General features: G+C 37.4%; 1 protein-coding gene across 5 annotated transcripts in view; it reads left to right on the top strand.

Moving 5' to 3' along the window:
* The window catches only part of DENND1A (DENN domain containing 1A), a 263707-nt gene that overhangs the window by 134713 nt on the left and 104328 nt on the right, over positions 1-24666 (top strand). For all 5 annotated transcript variants that reach the window (XM_053473723.1, XM_053473725.1, XM_053473724.1 and 2 more), the window contains one exon: positions 12664-12765. In XM_053473723.1, coding sequence (XP_053329698.1) covers positions 12664-12765 — 102 coding nt within the window. The remainder of the gene's footprint in view (positions 1-12663; positions 12766-24666) is intronic.

A 24666-nucleotide genomic window follows, 5' to 3' on the forward strand; every position in this document is an offset into this window, starting at 1 on the left:
ACACCAGTTTGGGTCTGATTACGAGTTCGAGGTTCCAGATTTTCCCCAACACACATTTATTTAAAATGACAGTAGAAGGGGTTTGAAACTACCCACTATATCGATATCACATACGTATTGAATCCTAGGAATACAGAAAAGATGTTTAAAATAAAGCTTAAGTGTCTGTGGTCTGACTATCCTTATACACAAAACACGCAAGGTAGCGTAGCTCATGATGTTGAGTAGTGAGAATACTATTGTAATGCTGTTACAATACATCACACAAATGGTACTTACCTTCCACAGCTGTGGACATTGAATGTTTTGCTAAGTGTGATGATAAAAGGTAGTTTTTAGGACTTTTCTGTATAGTGGTACACACTTAAAATGTTCACATGGTAGAGAGCCACGTTATGCATTCTATATACTAACGGTACCACTGCTGGGTATGCAGAAACGGTGAGTAAAGTAAGACTTTACTTATTTTGATTAAGTAGCATGTTTGCACCATTTATACATTTTACTATAAAGTGCGTTTATTATAATGATTTACTGTCCCTGAAGAAACGGGTTATACAATTATTAATATTGTCTCGTACTGAGCAGTACGTTTACAGGATCTTTAAAAGCCTGGTGTATTTGATGTACGTCATGCCTGGAGCTGGACTCCCCAGTCACAGTATAAGCAATGGTTAGTAGGGGACATGCAAACAAAGAGATTAAGAGAAAAAATGATGTCCGTGCCATATACCCCATGTAACATCAACAGGACCCATATGCAATTTAGTTGCTATGTAGTCACATTCATATTGGGAAAGGCCTTTAATTGGCCTTTAATTCAAAGATTTCATTTTCATATTTGCCCGTTCAGTGGTCAAATATTTTAAATTGTTGTTGACTCCTATTTCACGCATGGTCAGGAGTATTTATCTGACCGATTCCCTTGTGCTTATATAAGTATGCTTATACTACCTCTTGTGAAGTATAGGCTCAAATTTTGGCTTTGGATATAATCACTCTCAATGCTTTGATTGATTATATATATAAATATTTATGTCCACACACGTGTGTAAGGCAGCACTGTCCAAGCATAGATGAAACATGAAAAATCAGATTGGTCACAAAAAGGATTAATCAATACCCACATCACCATCTGCTGTCAGGTAGCTGTCTAGTCCTATTTTCTGACTCAGGATCAAGACTGCATTCCATGCATAGTCTGGATTTAAAACTCATGGGGGTGTATCATGTTTTTCTCTATAGTTAATCTTCTTGAAGCATGTACACCGACACATAGAATGTGAGGAACCTGTCATAACAAAGTAACAGAACATTACAGTAAATAAAATCTTGAGACCATTTCAAAGTGCTTTGCTGCCTATGAAATATTAAGCTCTGAATATGCTTAAGCAGAAGGTTAAAGCACACGTTGCTTTTAAAGAAACGAGCATTTCTTCTGTATGTATTTTTCATTGTGTCCCTTTTCTGCCGATTTCAGCCTGTGATTCTCAAAGTGCACTGGAATTTAGCTATACAAGTCAAAAAGACATGTAATCAGTCCCTGCAGGCCCTGTGACATTTTCAAAGCCATGTAGCAGGCCTATGCAAATAAGGTAGCCAATGAAATATGGAAATATCTTTAGACCATTCTGGTCAGCTTTTGAATTGGACATTAACCAACGTTAGAAAAAAAAAATCATTTTTCCTTTGTGATAGATTTGTGTAAAAGCAATGTGACTTAGAAGTTTGTTGAATGGAAGCAGTATCTTGTCACCACATCCAAGATGATCAAGTGCTAATCTTTGGACTCAAGGGTTATTAGAGGATAATACATGTATCAAAATAAAGTAAATATTTGTATTAACTTACTGCCATGCTGAATGCTTAATTGATTATGGCTCCCATGAACAATTCTTCTTTCTTGTGGGGAAATGTATAAGTAAGAATGCCATGCTTCCAAAGTGCATCTCTGAACTCAGAGCCTTGCCCTCAGATGAACTCTTAAACACCCCTCCCTAAATGAAATGTCGGGGCAAGGGTGATTTGGGGTCACCAGTGAGAAGTTTCTGTAGAACTCATCAAATTAAATGGTATCTCCCATACCATGACCCCCCTCTAACATTGATATGTTCTAACAAAACTTCAGTGCCCCATGCATCTCCACCAATGAGAAATTAGTTTGTTGGTTGTAAAACAAAAAAACCCTCACGTATGTTTAGGAGAAGCTGCAGCACGCCACCCTTTTCTCTTGCCTAATTTTGTCTCTAGTTTTGGCTGCTCCATTCTTTTGGTTTACTTTAATCCTTAGCCAATTGGCTTGTTCTACCAAGAATTATCTACTTTGTTGTAGATCTTTGTATCATATACAAAATACATACATTTTAAGTACTCTAAAGTACACCCAACTCTACATATGGTGCTTCTTTAATTTTTATCTCTGTGAGCTGTAGCTTTTTTTTTAAATACTTGCATTTTTGCTTTTCTTTTTTTCCTGCTCTCCTCCGACATGCTTCATCTGACTCCTCTTACCTTTTTATTAGTAGTTTCAGTCTTGTTTACCTAAGTAGCTTGGTTATGGCTGCTCAGAACCCTCTACAGCAGTGTTGGGAGACGTCTCAGCGCTGCATTCTGAAATGGTAGTAAATTAATTATGATATACATAATATATTTATCATACCTTTGTTTTAAATTTATATGTGGCCCTTCCTTCTGTGTCTTCTGGTGCTATCGTTTTCAGAGTTAGTTCAAACACTGTAGACAAATACAAGAATAATAATTTGGAATCATTCCAGTAAATATAGCTTGAAATAAGCATATATTGTAGCAGAGTCTCCATCGGGTGCCATGACATAACGTGTGTGCTTTGGTCAAAGTGTAACAGACTCTTGTCTATTTAAGTATGTATTTGCACATATTTATTTAAGAGCTGCTAACCTCTTCTCCTTTGATAACTGGTTACATTTCACCAATAACCCAGTAAATTGGAATTAAAAGCAGACATTATGTATCATTGTTTTAATTTTGTATCCCAACTTCTTTTAAAGCTCAAAAAAAAAAATGTTGGAAGCTAAAATAGTTGAATGGGTAAAGAGTGTGGCAGCTGCATTTTAGTGTTAATACATGCAAAATATTGCATTTAGGATGTGAACTATAGTATTAAGTGTATACTGTGCTGTCCTTGACAAGCTAAAAGGTGTAAGTTGCAGAATATACAGTAAATCCCCCCCCCCATTTTTTGTTTCAACTTTCTGTTAATAGTTAATGGATGAGGCATGTATTTTTTTCCTTGTTATGAAACATATTCTTTTGGACTAGAAGTTCAGCCATTTTAAGCTAGCTAAGTTGCTGATTTTGTTTATCTCATTTCTGATCATGTATAATCACTTGGTCACAAAAAATGTTTACGCTAAGTAACACTGTTTTTGCTTGTCTTCATTTTTGACACAGGTATTTGCCTGGTCTGGAAGTCCAGCCATTTTCTATTAGCTAGGTAACACGTGTTTGCCCCCCCCCTCCAATGGGGTGCCTTGATTTGTTATGTTAACTTTTGTTCTTTGGCTAAAATACAGTCCTACAGCCTCATATTTATTTCATGTATTTATTTGCAGGTTTGGATTTGAGCACTGGTAATTTGTTCTTTGTTTTTTTTTCAGATATGTTCTGTCTAGATTCTGTAACTTGTGGTTATTGATTCCTTTACTGTTAGACAAGTACAGCTACAGATTTCCTTCAACATGGCTATGAATAATGTATATTTGAAAAATGTCCAAATGTACTTTCCTCGATACTCAGAAATCAAAAGGGAGCATTAGTTAGAAGGCCGTCCTGCGATTATTATTATATAGTAATAAAAGAACAACTATTTTCTGTAGAAGTTCATAGCTTTCAGAAATTATGGCAGTCGCCTAAATTGTATTATTAAACTTAATGTATCTTGGACCAATGCATTTTCTGTATGTTAATTTAAAAAATGCATTGTTTAGCACTAGAAACCTATCAGTTATCAGATAAACGTAGAGTGCCAATGTCATAATGTAGAAGCATATTGGGTCGCTTTTTATTTGACCTATGCCGTGAAAAAATTAATATATCCAGGTATTAACTGGTATGTTCCAAAGAGAGTACTATGCCACAGCAGATTGTAGTACTTGTTACAGATCAGAATATGTTTCCGCATTACTTCTGTGATCCCATTAAAAAAGCACTGCCTTTATTTTTCAATTTTCCGTTTATCAGAGCCTTTTGTCTTTATATAAAAGATTTCTGTTTAACAATCCCTAAAAGAACAAAGCAAACAAGCAAAGGGCCATTAGGGGAGATAATGGAAAAGCATAAGGAAACAGAATTGTCTTGCCTTTTCTGTTGCACAAGGTATCTACTAATAGATTGCAATCTCAGGTATTATGCTGAGAGTGAATGTGTTGGTTTTTTTTCCTAGCAAATCTCTCCACACTTTTCCCACAATTCTCAAAGCCATTTGGCATCTCTCTATTAACGGTGTATGTTGTCACAGTATAAAAGTGTGGAATCTAAAAGATAAGAAAATGCAAAGATGTTGAAATGTATTTTTCCAGATGTGCGTTTTTGATTTCCCTTATCCGATATCGTTAATAGTGCACAAGACTCACATTTTATCTGGATACGTTTTACCTGATATAGGGTTTATCTAAGTAAGACCTATGAACAGCCTTTTTACATATTAGATTATAATATATGTAATATAATATTAATGTAATATATGATTAATTTAGATTCCTGTCTTTCCAACACTTTGTAAATGAAGTATCACAAAAATAGCAAATTTCACATGTGTTAAATTTATATATATATATATATATATATAAGCAGTTGTTTAAAAACTGTTTCTAGTGGCTAGCTGTACATTTTCTTTAATTGGACATATTTTTTGGACATCATGGATTCTACCACTTGATAATTAATTATCTTCTGTTTCTACCTCTACCTTTTTAAATTAATTTTACAGAACCCTTGTTGATAAAACTGAGAGCACCCTGTTATTCTTTATTTAGCAAATCATTGTGTCAGAAACTATCAATAAAGAATGAGATTTTCAGAACTGTATCCATTTTACCTTATTGATTAGCAACACATTGTGTAAGGAGTGTATATTGCATATTTTTTAATATAATACCTAATATCCACAGACTTACATCAGGCAGTGTTTGAGTAATGCAGATCTCAAAAGTTCATTAAAATATTTTTTCTTCAAAATACTGCTTAAGTTAGACCATGAGAACAGTTCTCTTCAGCTAGTCTGTCCATTTTATGGCCTGCGGGAAAATCAGCAAAATAATCATGACATGGCTCAGACTGAGGCACGCACACAAGGATACAAAGTATGCCAATTTTACATTTTTTAACGGTGGTTACATCAGCCCCCTTATTTGAACACATCTGATTTTTTTTAAGCACAACTTTTGAGCGCAGAATAGTGTTGTATTGAGCTCTATAGATCTCGTCAAGGCAAAATAGGTATTAAAAAGGTGATGTACTCTTATGACTCAAATACATATTAGTCTTTAAGTAAAAATCTATAACAGCCCCATTTTGAACCACTAAAAAAAGAATCGTTCATAATACTTATTGTTGCAAAATATGTGCCTGCACCCTGTTTTTTAATTTAGTTTTTTTTACTCACTCCCTTCAAAACAATGTCGTACATCCCAACAATTAGGATGCCCAGAGGGGGCACTGCTTGCCTAGGGCATGTGGTTAGAGGCAGGACTAGGGTAAGGCTAAACTAATAATTGTATGTGATTTTATAACTTATTTATGGGAACAGGTTACTGGTTACTGAAGCCATTTAGAAAAAATAATCTAATTTTATTTATTGTGAGTCAATTTTATGATGGTTCTGTACACACTATTGTGGCATTTTGGGGTGAAGAACACTGTGATACACCCAAATCCAGCAAACATGCTTTTCTAAAAGAAAAAGGGGACAAAAAAGGCACAACGGGATTTTGTCTGCAAAAGGGCCGTTCCTGTTTTGAAAGAGTTTATTGTAGCGATGACTGTGACATTTTCTGGTCTTCACATTAGGAAATCTATGTCCTCGCATTCCTTATGTATCACTCAGATTGGGGCAGCTGCTTAAGATAAGAATCTCAGTCACCTGCGCTGAGTGCAAATGAAGTTTGGGGAGCCAGCGGAAGATTCACAGAGGGGGGAAACAACAGCCCACCTGCTGTGCTTGGATCAAAGGGTGGGAAGGTCAGAGGCCAGATCAGGCTTAACCACATCTGTCTGTTCAATCGCTTTTTCAGATTGTAAATCTAAGAGGGATTTCATTAAGTCTTCCCCACTTTCAGCCTGCCTATGAAATAATAAAATTTTATATGCTAGCTTTTCCTGCTTCTGCCAAACACATTGATGTTACGTTCAGCCAAAACTGGCTATGATCATAATATTTTGCTATTTTTTAAAAGTGTTTTTCTTTTTAAATGCAGTATATTTTTGTGTATTCACCCTGCGGTAAACAACCTTTTTTTTTTTTTGCACACCTCTGTACTTTCAAGTCCCAGGAGAAAACATTGGCATTCATTACTGATTTCAGATGAGCTTTGATTTCTTTTACAAGATTGTTTTTAGTGTTTTGGAGGATCTGGAGGTACAAAAAAATCTTACAAAAAATAGCCAATACCATCTTCCTCAATAAAAATTAAAATGTATTTTAAAGGATTGTGGGTAGCAGTCCATGTTGCTGTCTACTAGTGCTGATTTTCACTAAAATCCCTTTAGGTTGAGGACCAAATTTCTTTTAGGGGCATGCTGACAGGGGTAGCATTTTCCCTGACCCTAGGTTGTATGGGTTATACATACTTGCTTGTATAATACAGCAAGCTAAACAGCGACAAACACTGGCACAATTGGCTTAGTGAAAGACCGGACCCGTTGCATTCTTTATGGAAAGTTACCCTGCTGTCTACTCATTAATATGGATAATAATTGGGACTCTCCCTGAACGATTTGTCAGGCTCCTGTTTAACGAAGGTGAATACAATTTAGAAAACAGAGTCAGCTTTTAGATTATACGAAGGCCACAAAACCTACCTGTGATTTGATGCAGTGAGAAGCAGGTTGTGGACCTGCAAAACAAAACTGTATATACGTTGTGTGAGTGTTTGCCGATGTCACGTGTATGAGTGACTCTTCGATTAAATGCTAATATTTTATTTATAGTATTTAAAAAATCAGTTAAGATTTCTTTGATACATTTCCCACTAGTAATTGGGTTTAAAGGCAAATTGGCGCCATTATATAATATACCTAAATTCATTTATTTAAAACTACCTTCTGCCTCTACTTCTTCAAAACAAATCAGCTACCACAGAAGAGGCAGAATTACTTAACAATAAGATGAGGATGGCCTAATTGGGGGAGGTAATTATCCATTTTTAAATAATAGGAAATGAGGTGGGTATATACATAGAGTGGATGGATTACATATGTTAAATTAGATATGCAAGGTGAAGGTGAATGATCTACCTAAAATACCCCTTTAAAGTAAATGTTCATAGGTTCATGCCAAGTATTTCTGGGCTGTTTCCTTTGCTGGGCTTTCCTAGCAGTTAGTATGTCAGAGGGTTTATCGGAACCTTATGTTGCAGATAATGTAAGACGGTAAGCAAAAGGGACATACTGGATAGTATATTAGATTATATGTATTTAGAGCAAATTTCTCAATATGGTAAAACATAGCTCATTTTCTAGTGTTTTACAGTGTAATTGCTAATCTAGGAATTTATAGATGTGGAATTTTCTAACTCTGATATTAGAAAGCTTTACAAAAAGAGCAACTTTACTGTTCTTGCTGGAGAAGCTTGCTGGTGTTTACTCCTCACAGTAATTAAAGAAGCAGTTACCTTTCTTGTACTAACATATTACTTATTAACTTTACTAAAGCAAAGGATCACCCCCAAGCCGTTTTATTTCTATGAAGCAACACTCTCATGATTAAAAGGTTAATCAAAGATTACAATGGAATAGAAAACAGGAGCATGTGTACATTGTTATAATCCCTTTTCTTTGTTCTGGAGCCTAGATTTTTCACAGACCTGTATAAAATCTACATCAAATACTAACCTTAGGAGATATTTACTCCTTAGTTGCATAGCTGTGGAAAACATTTCATTGGTTCATCAGCATTATCTCTCAATTCAATCAATTTGTGAAATGGTAACTACTAAACTTACTTGGTGGGATATCTGGAGTGGGAAGCTCCGAACACATTGAGTTATGGATCATAAAGATCAACTGAATTTGTTTTTGTTAAATTGGCCAGGAGGAAGTATTTGCTTTAGATCTGTTAGACTTTTTGGAAGCTGAGGCCCCTTTACAAACTCTCTCTCTAGATAAATAGATATTTCAAGGCAACGTGTGCAATTTGAGATGCTTTAAGCAACACCATGAAGGTCCTTTGGAATCTGCGTGTTGGTTTTAAGTTTTTCTCAAGAGTTTCCCAGTGAGACAGTGAATTTAGTATCACTTACCTCTTGCTTCCTCCAGATTAAAGGATTGTTCCATTTAACCTGTACATTGGGGAATAGTGGATCTGAGTAATGCGTCTACTACATGTGACTGTTCTCTCCGTTCCCTGCTTCTGAAATAGTCATCTGTGCCTCGTGGAGTGCAGTCAACATTAAGATGTTTAGAAAATAATTTAGTGTTAGTTAAGATCCACAGTCAATGAGTTATGTTAATGATAAAATCGTGGGAAGAACAAGTCACTGTGAGCAAAGGAATACAACCATGTTTTTATTTAATTTTTTAATCACATTTTAAATAATTCTTTGTTTTTCCTTAAGATGAAATTAAGTCAAGACTTTCTCCAACTGTACCCACAGGGTGTAAAAATATTATTTAAGGGGAAAAAAAAGTTTGAGGTCTTTTTGTTTTGTGAATCCGTGTGTTAGAATTATATAATCTTCAACGTTAAATGCCAGACCGAGACAAATTTGATAACTTGTATTGGTGAGATATACACATACGCGCGCACACACACACACACACACACACATGTACACACACACGTACACATGTGTGTATATACTGTCCTTATTACTACAAGTCATAGTCATTTATAAACTTGCTGTTTAAATGACACACACGTTTAAACGCTTGAATGTCACTTTGTGGAGTGAGGGCAGACGGTTGCATTTTGTTTCAGTTCTCCCATGAATGTGGAGACTTTACTTGCCCGTATTCCACAAAAGCTAGCTCAGTAATTGAAGCCTTCCTGGCAATTTGCACATTTTTTTCTTCAAGTTCCTCTCAGGGACATCTGGATAAAATTTACTTATTCATATACAAGTCGGACAATTCCCTCTGTACTTTTCTTAGACTATGATTCATATAGGCTATTGTCGCAATTTTGGAGATTAAGGCTTTGTTCCTTAACAGATTTATTTATGGTTAGATATTAAGAGCAATGGAGCCATTAAAACGTTAGTATGTAAATAGTACTTTATGCGTTATTAATCTTCATAACATATATGCAAAATAATAAATGTGTTTTTACATGTTTATTCTTAAGCAGAAGACTACTTTACAGTGATTTAGTGTCACCCATCAATATGAAATGTATTCACCTATTTAGAATTATAGTTTTTATGTAGCAGGGTTTGAAAAGCCTGTCACTAGAAATACTGCATTTTATGATGTTATTTTTTGTTTCTTTTAGTACAGTGCATATATTAACCTGGTTCATGAAAATGAGTACACATTAACAGCATAGCGTAGAAATGCCAGTTGACAATCCAGGTTTGCAAAAAAAATATATACCGTATTTGCTCGATTATAAGACGAGGTTTTTTTCAGAGCAAATGCTCTGAAAAATACCCCTCGTCTTCTAATCGGGGTCGTCTTCTAATCAGACCTCAAATAGAGGTCTGATTAGGAGACTGAGATCCAGATCCCCCGCACCGCTGCAGGGGACCTGGATCCTCCTGTCTCACCCGACCCCCCCCCCATCATACACACACTTACCGGTGCTTCCTTGCTTCCTCTGTGTTGCCGGGGCAGCGGGTTGACGTCTACACGATCCGCGTAGACAACGTCCGCTGCAGCCGGAAGGAGGTGTGGCTAGCAGCGGGGGTTGTCTGCGTCCGTCGCATAGACCTTCCCCGACTGTCAGAGATCAGAGAGCTGATCTCTGACAGCCGGGGAAAGTATACGCGACGGACGCATACAAACCCCCGCTGCTAGCCACACCTCCTTCCGGCTGCAGCAGAAGGCGACGTCAACCCGCTGCCCCGGCTGGAAGCACCGGTAAGAGAGGGGGGAGAGCAGGGGAAGGGGGATGAGAGAGTGTGTGTGTGTGTGTGTGTGTGTGTGTGTTAGTTAGTTAAATGGGGGTATAGGGTGTGTGTGTGTGTTAAATGGGGGCATAGGGCATTTCTGGAGTGGCGTTAAGGGGGCATTTAATAGAGCACTCTGCCTCCTGAAATGCCTTATACCTCCCTATATGCCACTCTGCCCCATAATATGACTTTTAACCCCCTAAATGGCAGAGTGGCATATAGGGGTATAAGGCATTTCTGGAGGCAGAGTGCTCTATACAATGCCTTTTAACTCCCTTAATGCCACTCTGCCTCCTGGAATGCCTTATACCTCCCTATATGCCACTCTGCCCCATAATATGCATTTTAACCCCCTAAATGCCAGAATGGGATATAGGGGTATAAGGCATTTCTGGAGGCAGAGTGGCACATAGGGGGTCAAAAGGCATACCATGGGGCACAGTGGCATATAGAGGGTTAAAAGGCATATCATGGGCCACAGTGCCATATTGGTGTGGCAAGCCTGGGGGCAGATGTGCGTAACTGGGGGGCAGGTTGGAAAATACAAGGAAATAAAAACAAAAAAAATATTTTTCTCAATCATAGCTTTTATTAAAAAAAATAGTTTACATGAATTAACATTTACTGGGAAAACTTTTTTCCTTTGGGGTCGTCTTATATTCAGGCTTTTTCTTTTTTTCTTAAGTTAATATTCAGATTTTGGGGGGTCGTCTTATAATCAGGGTCGTCTTATAATCGAGCAAATACGGTAGTAACCAAGAGCAAATGGGGGTAATTGAAAGAGAGGGGAGTTAATTTGCAGTTCTAATCTCTTAAGAAAACGAGATCGACCATATGAAGCACAAGAGAAATTAACTTTTCCATAACTAAAATCTATTGTTATAAAAACAGGCAAGTTAAGAAGATGGCCCCTTTCAATATTTTTCAATGAGAATCACTGTTGCATCACTCACTACATAGTTCCAGACTGCTTATGAAAGTAACATCATCGCAAGCGCTGTGTGTCTGGAGCCTCGTCAGTGGGTTTCCGTGGTCGAACCGCTGCACACAAGCCGAAGATCACTGTGCAGTGCCAAACTTCAGCTGAAGTGGTGTAAAGCACACTGCTACTGGACTTTTGAGAAGTGGAAATGTGTTCTGTGGAGTGATGAATCAGTTTCTCTATCTGAATTTGGCGGATGCATAGTGCCTACTGTAAAATTTAGTGGAGGGGGGAAATGATCTAGGGTTCAGGCTTTTTTGGGCCCCTTAGTTCCACTGAAGGGTAACGTATGCTACACCATACAAAGACACTTTAGACAATTGTATGGTGCCAACTTTGTGGCATCAATTTGGGGAAGGTCCTTTCTTGTTCCAGCATGACTGTGCCTTTGTGTGCAAAGAAAGGTACATAAGGACATGGTACACTGAACACCTTTGGGATGAATTGGAATGCCGATTGCAAGCCAGGCCTTGTCGTCCAACATCAGTGCCTGACCTCACAAATGTTCTTTACCAGAGTGGTCTTTTTAATTCCCTGCTTTGGATACAGGGGTTAATAAATGGTTATAATATTTGAGTGGTTCCGATGTATTATGATCCATTGCTATATATTGTCTGACAGACTGCCAAACCAATGTCTCTGATTTTGTTACACAGTACAAAAGATCTGTAGAAAGTGTAACCTTACTCAAAGTTTAAAATTACTTTTTGCACAATTCAGAGCATTATCACTAGTGATTTGGCAGCAGTGTTCAGATGCTGGACATGTGTGAACAACATTCCCCCCACAACACCAAAAAAATATAAAGTAAAATTAAGTGACCACAACAAAAATGACTATAGATCATGTTTTTCCCAAAGACATCATACCAGTTATTTTCATTAGACAAGCGATGCAAGGGCTTTGTTACTCATGTGCACTTGCTTTTCAGGAATTTATTTTGAATCGAATAAATGACATACTGGACTAGTTAAGAAATGCCTACAATGGATCTTACGCAGCAAAGCTTATGGAATTTATTATTTCTTTACTTTGAACCAAATAAAAAAAAATGTTTCTAAACCTACAAAATTTATATCACTTAATATAAAGTCAGGTATTACTAATATGGAATTAATTCTGGAAAGTTTTATGGCCAGAAAAGCTCATAATAAAAGTACATTCTGTGTTGGACAGTTATGGAAGCTATAGGTCTTGGCAATGGAAAATACCTCTATTATTATACGTGGTGTTTATGATTTAGACTTGGACGTTCATTTGTGAGTATGACTTCACTCTATCTCATAGTTAGAATTGGAAGATCTGCATCTGTTGGCCATTCTTGAACTACCATGATTGTATGTACCCTTATAACCATTGCTTACTTGCTGTTTTCAGAAAGTGAAAATAATGAACCTGGAAGATGTTGTGGTTTTGAATGTGGACACTAATACCCTTGAAACGCCATTTGATGACCTACAGAACCTGCCCAGCGAAGTGGTCAGTATTATAAATTAAATATTTTTGTCCCATGGGTTATCACATTGTTGCCTCATAAAAATAATTGACTTAGTATATATCTTCTGTCTCATCCCTGAAACTCTGTCTCATTTCACCTTCTACTGGATTGTAAACTCACAAATGCAGGGTCCTCCTTTTCTTCTTCTGTACCAGAATGCTCTACCGTGTTAATGTTATTGTTAATTTTTCACTCTCCCCTGTTCTAATAGTTCCACAGAATCTGCATACTCTTTATGAATAGTATATTAAAGCAAGAACCATGGTGAGGTTCTTCATTCTTACGGAAAAATACATAGAATTAAAGATCATACAGATAAAGAAAAAAATCAGTTAGGGATGTAGATAAAATCTTACTCTGATGTTAAAATTTGTTTATGTATTATATACATATTTATATTGCTTAACAAAAAAAAAAAAAAAAAAAAAAAAAAAAAATATATATATATATATATAGATGTAAAGCTTTTCCATAAAGCCATATGTAAGTAGCACTAGCATCCCTTGTAACAGCAAAGTTCTTTTTCTTCGGTGTCCTTTTATTATCGCCCAATTTCCCAGGCAAATTGTGTAGAATAACTCAGTATCAATCATACTCCTATGTCCTATGCCTCTTTATTGTGCTCTGTGCAGGCAGGTACTCTATTCAACTCCTAATGTACTCCAGCTAATGCGATGAATGATGTTGTTGGTTAAATGCTTTTTATTTGGTAAGACAAAGTTGGAACAGTTTTGCTTGTGATTGTATCGATGCCACCTGCTACTGAAGTACTCTTAATTAATAGATCAAAGACCGGGAACATGGGCTCCAGAATATACAGACTGGTGAAGGTAACCAAGCTCTTTGATCTGTAACACACTTTGAGGGCGGTAGTTTGCTGTTTTTATTCCGACTCATCATCTGTTGTTCCAGATTAATTTATCCTTTAGCAAAGACATTTGCTCATTACTTACATTTATTTAACTCTCCCCGACTTGAAAGGCAGAGTATACCGCAAATCCAGCGCTACTGAGTATGACTCTATTCTTCTCATCTAAATAAGATTTATTTTGTATAGGACAGACATCCAAGCAAACTTTGATCGTGTAATAGATGTTTTCATAGCGTCATTTTAGATATTAACCTTTTCCCTGCTAGAATCTCTGTAGTTAGCCAACCTCTATCTCAGAGTGCATGACTCCAGGGCCACAGACACACCACATTGTTTGGATATCATAGCTTGAGTACAGCCATCTAAGTTAAAAAGAGTTAAACTACTTAGATTCAGGCAAGGATTCCTGACCTGTTTGTGGTCCTTGTTGTATAAATCACGCTCTACAAAAAAAGCTTAGCACTGTGGAGAAAATGTATAGAAGGCCTCTCAAAATTCCTTGGCTTTTGGGGAGAAATATAGAAAATATGATTTTTTTCCCACAACATATAAATCTATGGTTAAATTTAGCAATTTGAAAATATAGCATAAACCTTTACAAATATACACACGTTTCTCTAAACACATTATACACTGACTATAGTTAGTACGACACTGCCATGTTTTGAACTAGACAAAAAAAAAGCCGCATTAAGATAAATATGAGCCTACAGTTTAAGTCTGATACAGATTTTAGTCTCTCTATCATCTATCTATTATTGTCGGTGGCGTTACTGTAAATTTACTTGAACTGTTTCCAGCTGTGCTTTCCCTAGAATGACAGTTTCCCAAGATAACAAAACCTTTTAACAGAGGTGCCGTTCAGTGCCTTATAACCTGTTAGTTATGCGCTGTTCTGTTAGAAGGGCCAGAGGTCTAGGAAGGTTTGTGTAACCCCCTGTGAAGAACAGTTCTTGTTACACCTCTGGGGAAACGTCCCAGTCACAGGATAATGGAATAACTGTCTACAGCTTTAATTTGATTTACGAAAGGAAGTGATTGCCCTCTATGGAGAAAAATCATAGGCACATGTTTGTGTACCTGATTTATTATCAGGGCTACATATTTCTGTCTTTCTTACCTGTTCCCATTGCTTTAACCCCTTAATGACAAAGCCCGTACATGTACGGGCTCAAAATGCATTGTTTTAATGGTTTTACGGACCGCCCATTGTCCTTAAGGGGTTAATGTTCATTGTTTTAAAAATGTTTTTGTAAACATAGACTATTAGTCTAAGAGCCATTGTATTTGACTATTAGAACATATGGTGGAGGAAGCAATGCTTTTACTAGGCATGTAGACCTTTCAACATATTGTCCTTTTTGAGAGAAAAAAACACAAGGGCATTAGCATAGCAGAATAAACCTTATCTAAAGCAAAGGTGACATTTAATCTTGTATTTACCAAATAGACAGTCTTAACAGCTACATTTCCCACTAAACCTTTAACTGGATTACTGAATGTATGGGCCAAAAGTCCTTTTCCAATCACTTTCAAGTGAAATACCAGCCTTTAGGTTTTTAATGAAAGCTCATTATGGATTGGGGGGGGAAACCCCCTAAAGAATTTGTCCTATGTTTAACAGCATGTTTAAATAACTGTACAGTTAGGGCAGCCTGTAGTTTAATTAGGCAAATATATGAAAACAGACGAGGCATTTGTTCTATCTAGTATGCATTTCAAAATGTCCCTAGTTCTAACACCTATTTGGCCATATCTTATGTTCATACGTGTGCCTCTCTCATTCATTCTTAAATCGCCTGAATGTATTAACCTTTACTTTGTCTACTGGAAAGCACTTATCCTTCTTCCTCTAAATCCACCATCCACGATTCATCCCTGACCCACATGTTTTTTTTAACTATGACCTCCTTCCTTTGAGATGCACCTTTGTTGCTTGGTTTTATGTATTATACATATTTCCATGATAGCCCCTCTCATGTTTTTGTGGCATAGAAGTGGTTCAATAAATGTGCAGCTTTTTAATTGAACATGCACGATGCTAATGTAAACTATACCTCCTGATTTAATTCTGACACTGTGATAAGATTTATTTTAAAACAATCTCAGTTCCCCTAGAAATTTGCCATCCATGCATTATTGACAAGGAGCTTCACCAGATAATACTTTTCTATAGTAGTGCTTGGTCAATCAATATGAATGCAGATATATATAGTAAGAAATTAATGTATTATAGCATGTTGGCTGTCAAAAGGGTTATTGGGCTTTTATGCAGAAATAAAAAAGATACTTGTTCATTTACCTAAAATATTGAGTTTTTATGTAAAGTATGTGTGTGTCACTGGTGTGGAGATGTTTTGCTCTACTTTTTTTTCTGGTTATTTCTAGGTTACATTCTTTAAGCTGTTGTGGCAGCTGTGGTCTGTTTCACTTGAGGGTCTTTTAACCCCTTAAGGACCAGGCGATGGCTGTTTTAACATTTCTGTTGTGCTTGTGTTTAGCTGTAATTTTCTTTCATTTACTTAACCCACACAAGTTATATTTTCTTTTTCAGGACAGGAAGGGCTTTCTCTAGACCATTATTTTGAGCATATCTAATTTACTAAAAAAAATATATATATAAAATATTGTAATTTAAAAAAAACAAAACAAAAAACTTTTGTTTTATTTGAAAAAGTAAATATATATCTACAAAAGCTAATGAAAAGATAATGCTTAAAATATTCTATTATTTGTCCTAAGTTTAGAAATATCCGATGTTTTTATCTTTTTTTGCAAGTTAAACAGCAACAAGTACAAGTAGCATATTGCAATTTCAAAACCATTTTTCTCCCAAAACTGTTTACCCCCATGTGCTATTTGGGATATTTTTTAAGCCAGTCAGTTCGATTTACCCATCAAACCATATATTTTTGAAAAATAGATCTATAAAGCTGGCCAATTCAATTTACCACATCAAACCATATACCCTGAGGTATTTCAAATACTGGTATTTCCAGGCACTAATTCTACTACCAGCCTTTGTCAATATTTGTGCTTACACACGTTCAGGTATAAATGTATATCTCTCGGTATATGTCCCTTTCAAACAACACCCAAATATGTACCCATGCAAGAGCAACATTTGGGAGGTGCACATTTTTCAGTGTGAAACTTTGACATTTGGTGATCCTGTGCCCATGCCCTATTTGGGGGATTGTTGAACCAGGCCAATTCAATTTACCAATCAAACCATATATTTGTGGAAACTAGACATCCCAGGGTATTCCAAGTGCTCTTTCCATGCACACATCTTACCACCAGCCTTTTGTGAATGTTTGTAGTAGTAATTTTTTGGTATTTTTTTCACACACACACAGTACTTCAGGTATGAATTTATAGTTCCTGGTATAAGTCACTGCCAAACACCAATATGTCTTCAGCAACATCTCTTCATTACGGTGATACCACCCATGCATAGGTTTGTTTTGTTGTTTGGGGGATAAAAGGTCACGCTTTTTTTTTACATTTTGCCATGTGGTCAGTTTGCACCTATGCCCTATTTGTGACATCTTTGAAAGGTACAGGGCCAATATTATGCCAGTTACTACCACAACGTTTGACGAAGACTGGTGGTAGAATTAGTGCATGAAAAATTTAATTGGCTGGTTTCAAAGATGTCACAAATAGGACATAGGTGCAAACTGACCACATAGCAAAATGAAAAAAAAAGTGCGCCTCCCAAATGTGACTTTTTATCCCCCAAACAACAATTTTATGAACATATCCTAAAATTGGCACTATATCTTTACAAAAAATCCTGCCATGAAAAGTTAAAATACCAGTAGTTGAAATAACCTCGGGTGCCAAGTTTTCAAGAATATATGGTTTCATGTAGGGCTGCAACTAACGATTATTTTAATAATCGATTAGTTGGCCGATTATTTTTTCCCCCATATATGCCTTATACCTCTTATATGCCAGATTCCACTGTGCCCCCTGATATGCCTTATACTCCTTATATGCCAGTGATATGCAACTGAGCCCCCTGATATACCTTTTACCCCAGATATGTTTTATGCCCCCCTGATATGCCTAATATCGATATGCCTTATACCCCCTTATATGCCCTGAAATTCATAATACCCCTCATACACCACTATAACTCACCCATATACCACTCTGGCTCCTCCCCATCCCATACACCACTCTGGCTCCTCCCCCTCCCATACACCACACTGGCTCCTCCCCCTCCCATACACCACTCTGGCTCCTCCCCTCCCATATATATCTTTGCCTCCTCCCCCTCCCATACTCCACTCTTCCCCCCCTCCCATACAACACTTTGCCTCCTCCCCCCTCCCATATACCACTCTGGCTCCTCCCCCTCCCATACACCACTTTGCCTCCTCCCCCTCCCATACACCACTTTGCCTCCTCCCCCCTCCCATACACCACTTTGCCTCCTCCCCCCTCCCATACACCACTTTGCCTCCTCCCCCCTCCCATACACCACTTTGCCTCCTCCCCCCTCCCATACTCCACTCTGCCTCCTCCCCCTCCCATACTCCACTCTGCCTCCTCCCCCCTCCCATACTCCACTCTGCCTCCTGTGAGCAACGGAGGTTCACACGACACCAGGGAGCCGGGTAGAGAGGCAGAGTGGCGTATGGGAGGGGGAGGAGCCAGAGTGGTGTATGGGAGGGTGGCTCCCATACACCCTCTGACTCCTCCCCCCTCCCATACATCGCTCTGCCTCTCTACCCGGCTCCGTTGCTGACAGGCACTTTCACTGCAGCTTCATAGAAGCCTCAGCGTAAGTGAAGGGCAGTAACGGAGGCTGTCTGTGCGATGCAGACCCCCACCGACTGACAGAGAGGATGATCCTCTGCAGGAGACCTCGATCCTCTGTCAGCCAGTGGGGTCTGCGCGATGTGCACAGACAGCCTCCGTTACTGCCCTTCACTTACGCTGAGGCTTCTATGAAGCTGCAGTGAAAGTGCCTGTCAGCAAAGGAGGTTAACAAAGTACCATAGAGTCGGGAGAGAGGCAGAGTGATGTATGGGAGGGGGGAGGAGTCAGAGGGGTGTATGGGAGGGGGGAGAGAGACGGAAGCGAGAGACCGGCTGACAGTGAGGGGAATCCAGGTCCCCTGCAGCGTTGCGGGGATCTGGATTCTAGTGTTATAATCCGATCTCTGTTTGAGGTCGGATTATATAAGGAGAGGAGTTTTTCAGAGCATTTGCTCTAAAAAAAACCTCTTTTTATAATCGATAAAAATCGATTCGACTAATCGATAATGAAAATCGTTGACAATGATTTTCATTATCGATTATTATCGATTTTATCGATTAGTTGTTTCAGCCCTAGTTTCATGAGGTAAATTGAATTGGCTGGTTTCAAAGATGTCACAAATAAGGCGTAGGTAAAATGTAAAAAAAAAAAAAAAAAAAAAAAAGCACCTCCCAAATGTGACCTTTTATCCCCCAAACAACAAAACAAACCTATGCATGGGTAGTATCACTGTACTCAGGAGATGTTGCTGAACACATATTGGGGTGTTGTTTGACAGTGACATACCAGGAGCTGTAAATCACACCTGGAATTCCTGATTTGGTTTTGAAATAGCAAAACGCTACTAGTAATTATTGCACTATGCATTATTGCAGAAGAAAGCAAAAAAACATAAAAATTGGGTATTTCTAAAATAGTAGACTTCTTGCCCTTCTTGTCCTGAGAAAAAAAAATCTAACTTGTGTGGGTTCAGTGTTTTGCCCAATCAATGAGGATACGGAATGACAGCAATTTGATCAAGCAAAACTTTAATATAGAACTCTTACTACAGCAGATAGAAAATAGTTATGTGTGTAAACTTATATGAGTGTCTAAAAGGACTTAAGCAATCAATCAATATCACAGCAATCACTGCTATAGTGTTAAATGTCAATACAGTTATCACTACTCTGGCTGATTAACTCGCAACTCAGCAGGGACTGAGAAACCCCTCAGAACAGTCTTTTCGAAGAGCCACTTGTCTTGGATGCAAGGATCCCTGGCTCCGTCCTGGGCTGCCCGTGCATGTTCTTGCAAACACCACAGGCGAGGTTTCAAAGTTTGTGGTTGTGGCCTTAGGTTTTTATAGCCCTTGTGGGGACTTTCCAGAATCCTCCAGGGACAAGTGTCTTTAGGTCATGGTGGTATCTCTAGGTGGCTTCTGTTCTGTGACACAGGCTAGCCCTCCATCTTATGATGTTGGCCAGGCACCCTTAACAGAGGTCCTTCACCATTTGGTTAAGGGAAAGAAGAAAATTACAGCTAAACACAAGCACCGCAGAAATGCTAAAACATCCACTGTCACAAAGGGTACAAAAAATAAAATGGATGAAAAAGAATTGTTCTTGTTCTTGCTAAGTTCTTGAAAAATCTTTTATATAGTATGATGTAGGGTTAGATCAGATGTTAGAGGTTTTTGGAGCTTCTTTGTCATATTCACCACTCACTCTGTGTTCAGAGCACCTTCCGCTTCCTAGGTCACCATTAAGTATGTGTTAGGCTGAATAAACAGAAGCAGACAGTGACGGGTGCTCACCTCCCAAAAACAGATGTGGTGTCAGTAACAGGCCCTTCAAGGAATCCACTCTTACACCAATAATCCTCTTTTGGGGCAATAAAAAGTAAAAAAGGAAATGAAAGACAAGCTGGTTGTTGTGAGGATCACAAGTTCACAAGTTACTCAAGGGCTTAAGTTAAATGGGTAATTTATAGGGAGACAATATGTTCAATTTCCAAGTTAAAGGCCCAAGTAATGGAGAGGCTGTGATCTGAAAGATGAGCTCTGTTCTGATAGCTTTATTGAAGCAGTGTAAGGTTCTGTATAGATGCTGCTCATAAATGCTTTTGGCAATGGATATCTTTCTTCCTGCTCAGTTCTAACACTGTAGTTATAGACAGTAATATCTTATCTCTCTTTATTAAATTAATCCTTTCAGATGATTTTGATTCTATTTGGTTGTTCTGTTATGCTAGCAGCAGCCACAAGTCTGGTTATATCTGTGGTAAAGTCATGTAGCACTCTGTTGTAAAAAAAACATGACAATAGTGTCAACGGATTAAAAAACTATACAATAATACCAGTAGTTTCTGGATCGCAGCTTGACCATGTCCCAAATTAACCGTGTTCTGGCTTACTAGGATTAGTTAGAATTTAGTTATAGCCTAAAATTCTTCTCTTTTGCAGATTCTTTGTTGCACACTAAAGTATTTGGGTGCTAGAAGTCTGGGTAGCACAGTGGAATTATTTAACAAAGCTCCCTTTGTATTTTACCTTTATGATATCCTCTTTATGTGAAATTGAATAATTGTGTCCTTGTCTCATTGTCATATTGCTCTGAAAGGTGTTTTTTTATTCCTGCCTTTTGTTGCACCATTATTTAATGATAAAATCTGAGAATGGCAAACTCCCTTATCACATCTGGCAATATCAGTTAAACATATTTATCATACTATATAAGAAACATCTTAAAACAATCTTTATCCAGACTAGCGTTTTATCCTAATTATGTTTATTATCAAGCTTCATCTGTTTCATATTAATTTACATTAATTTAATAAAGTTATTATATAATCTTTTTTTTTCATGCCAGTGAAACAATATATTATGTTACTGGAAGAGAAGACGTTAACATTAGCTACAGTCTTCTAGCCTTGGGCTAGTGTCTGCCGAGACTGTAATTCATAAACCACCCTCCCCATACCTTGTATGTTTATATAATTTGTCAACAATTGTGGTTTTTATTAGGTTTTATAGGCCTTCATTAAAGAATGTATAGCATGCACACTGTACAACATCACAAGATATTCCACCATAAACCAGAAGGAAACTTCAGGCTTTGGAATGTAATAAATGTTTAAGAGACTTCCTTCCTTCCATTATTTACTATGACTTTACTTTTATAACAGTAAGTGTTCCTTTTTATTAGTGCCGATGTCTTGCGAGTATTTCTCTGGACTACTAAAAAATGCCACATTTTACCTTTAAGGCACTTTGGACTTGTAGATATCGGAGCTAAAGACAGCTGCAACTGGCTGATTAAGTGCACTTTCTGTTCGATGTATTGATTGAATACATTTCTTATAGCCAGAACTTTTTTTTGTATTTGAAGTGAAGTATACATAAGAGTTGTAATGTTTCAGGATGTTATGTCTCTTTTTTTTCCACTTTTTTTCAGCTGGTTTATCAAATATATTTATATAAAGTTCTCAACTCCTGTTGTGTTTGTGTTTTAATGTATGTTATATATATGTGCTAACTACCCCATTCAAATTGCACGGTGTGGTGTAATTTGTTGATGCTTAAATAAATGGTAATAATAATAATAATAATAACAATAACAAACATACTATAGGACCAAAAGTATGTGGAGACCTAACCATCACCTATATGGAGTTGTAGCACATCCCGTTTTATGGGCGTTAATATGGAGTTGGCCCCCCTTTCAGCTTTCACAGCCACCACTCTTCTGGGAAGACTTTCCACAAGATTTTGGAGTGTTTCTGTAGGGATTTCTGTCTATTCAGTAAAGCATTTGTGAAGTCGGGCACTGATGTTGGATGAGAAAGCCTGGCTCGCAATTTCCGTTCCTGTCCATCCCAAAAAGTGTTCAGTGGAGTTAAGGCCAGGGCTCTGTGTGGGCCAGACAAGTTATTCCACACCAAACGTATTCAGCCATGTCCTTATGGACCTTACTTTATGCACCATTATATGGACAAAAGTATTGGGATACACCTCTTAATTATTGAAATTAGGGTTTGTGCTAGGCCCAGTGCAGTAAAATCTTAATGCTTCAGCATACCAAGACATCTTGGACAATGCCATGCTTCCCACTGGGAACAGTTTGGGAGGGCTCTTTCTTATTCCAGCATGACTGTGCACTGGGGCATGCTGGAATAGTTGATCTCAAAGGGATACCGTAGCTATAAGCTCAACCGAATCAACTCTTCCTACCAAAGGTTACAGATTTTGAAAGTCCCTACATGTACAAATATATGGGAACCCTGGTTATTATTATTAGTAGCTAGTGTGAAATGTATTAGTTGTTATTAGTTGGTATTGTTTTCATCACCAATGAGAAAATGAGCATGCTGAATATCTGGTAGGGAGTATAATACCAAAACTGTGAGTTTTGCTGTCCTTCTATTTACGATTTAAACAAATTGTTAAAAAAGTTCTCCAAATTAAAATGATTCCTATGATCTGGAACCATTTGTAGATTGTCTTGTCATTAAATTACACTAGAACTAGATGAACAAGCTAGAAGATCATTTTCAAATAAAACTTCCAGAGGGAAGTTGTCCCAAGGGAGAATAATAGGTGATGTGGTTCAAGCTGTCATGTAGGGTTGCAAAATCATGTGATTGGAAACATTAACAAAATATTCTGTTTCTAAGAGTAGGGCCAAAATTAAAAATGTATCAGAGAATATTTCAGAGATACCTGTTCCCAAGTGTAAATAGAGCCAGCCGTGTCTGGATACTTTATAAATAGGTCAATAAGAACCAGCTGATGATATCATATCATGACAGATCATTCTCCTACCTGAAAACGGTATCACTGCTGGAAGTCTGTTCAGCTGTACAGCTATTTATGTGAAGAAGAAAAAAACCCCAACATATCTTAATGTTACCCCTAAATCCCTTTTCTACCTCCAAGGCAGGACATTTTGTTTTAATTATCCTCTTTCTGAAAAAAACTGTTGATCGTCTATAACAGGCACAAGGCAACACTCAGCACACACACCTAATTATGCCTAACTTAAATTTTGCATATATTTTCCCTTCACATTAAATATTTCATGCTTTACTGAGTCCTCTTTACCAGTAAAATAATAATTAACTCATTCCTGCTGAAAGCAACAAAATTCACTGCTGCGTCACTTGACAACATGCAGGTAGATAATAACTTGGGGAAGGAAAGGTTCGTTGGAAATAATAATCATTCTTTCGTTTAGCTGTTTAATGTTTTTTTTTTAATCTGGTTAACTCTCTGTAAGGTGAAGCCTGTTTTTTATGTGTGTGAACAGAGCAGCTAGATTTGCTGATATGTTCTATTCTGTAAGAGAACATCTGCAATGAAAAATGAGAGCTTCTTCTCATGTTTCTGATTTGTAAATCTCGTTTATTTTAAAGGTTGCCTCTTTTTTCATTTTTTTTTTTTCTTATTTTGTAGTGTTTGCAAGAAAATGTATCTTGGTTTATTCATGCTGACAACTGAAAAGCTTTGGACCTAATTAAAAGTATTTTCACTCGCACCTTTAGTGAACCATTTCATTATGCTGCAATGCACAGATTGCGTTTTGAAATATGGTGATAGTTTAAATGTGACCTTTTAATCCCAAACTGCCAGAATTTCCTTAAAACTACACTTTCCGGGCCACGCTTTATGTATATTAGCTGTTTGGTTAGAAATTATCTTCTGTACGTCCAGTGGCTAACAGCCGTAGACATAAAAGAAATGTATTTATTTCAATAGTATAACCGTGTAACGAGCTGTCCTTTTTAGCTGGTATTTATAGCTTTTCATTTCTTGACGTACCGATAACCAGTTTTATTTTTCTCTGCCTGCCTCTGAAATGAAAGTTGTAAGCCCTCCAAGAAAGGAGGCAAGCATTTCGATGTCTAAATGCAATTTGGTTACCTACTTAATGATGATGTCTAAAAGTAAACAACAATGCTTTTGCTTCTTAAAATTTTCTATTCGGTTTAACGCCATCTGTATTGGATTTGTCTTCCCAGCAAAGTGTGAATTGCGCTTCATTATTTTAATGGCAAATATATCAGTGGCTAGTGGCCTTTTTTTTACTTTTTTTCAACAAAACAAGTGAATTGGACTTTGTGAAATAATTGAGACTATTATTTAATGACCGTTTTCACAATTATGGTGTACATTATTATACTGGTATAAACGAATATACATTAGCATAATACAGTGTGATGGATATACAGTAAATCCATGGAGCCTCCTGGTTAAATTATA

The sequence above is a fragment of the Spea bombifrons genome, chromosome 8 (assembly GCF_027358695.1).
Source record: "Spea bombifrons isolate aSpeBom1 chromosome 8, aSpeBom1.2.pri, whole genome shotgun sequence".
NCBI classification, from domain to species: domain Eukaryota; kingdom Metazoa; phylum Chordata; class Amphibia; order Anura; family Pelobatidae; genus Spea; species Spea bombifrons.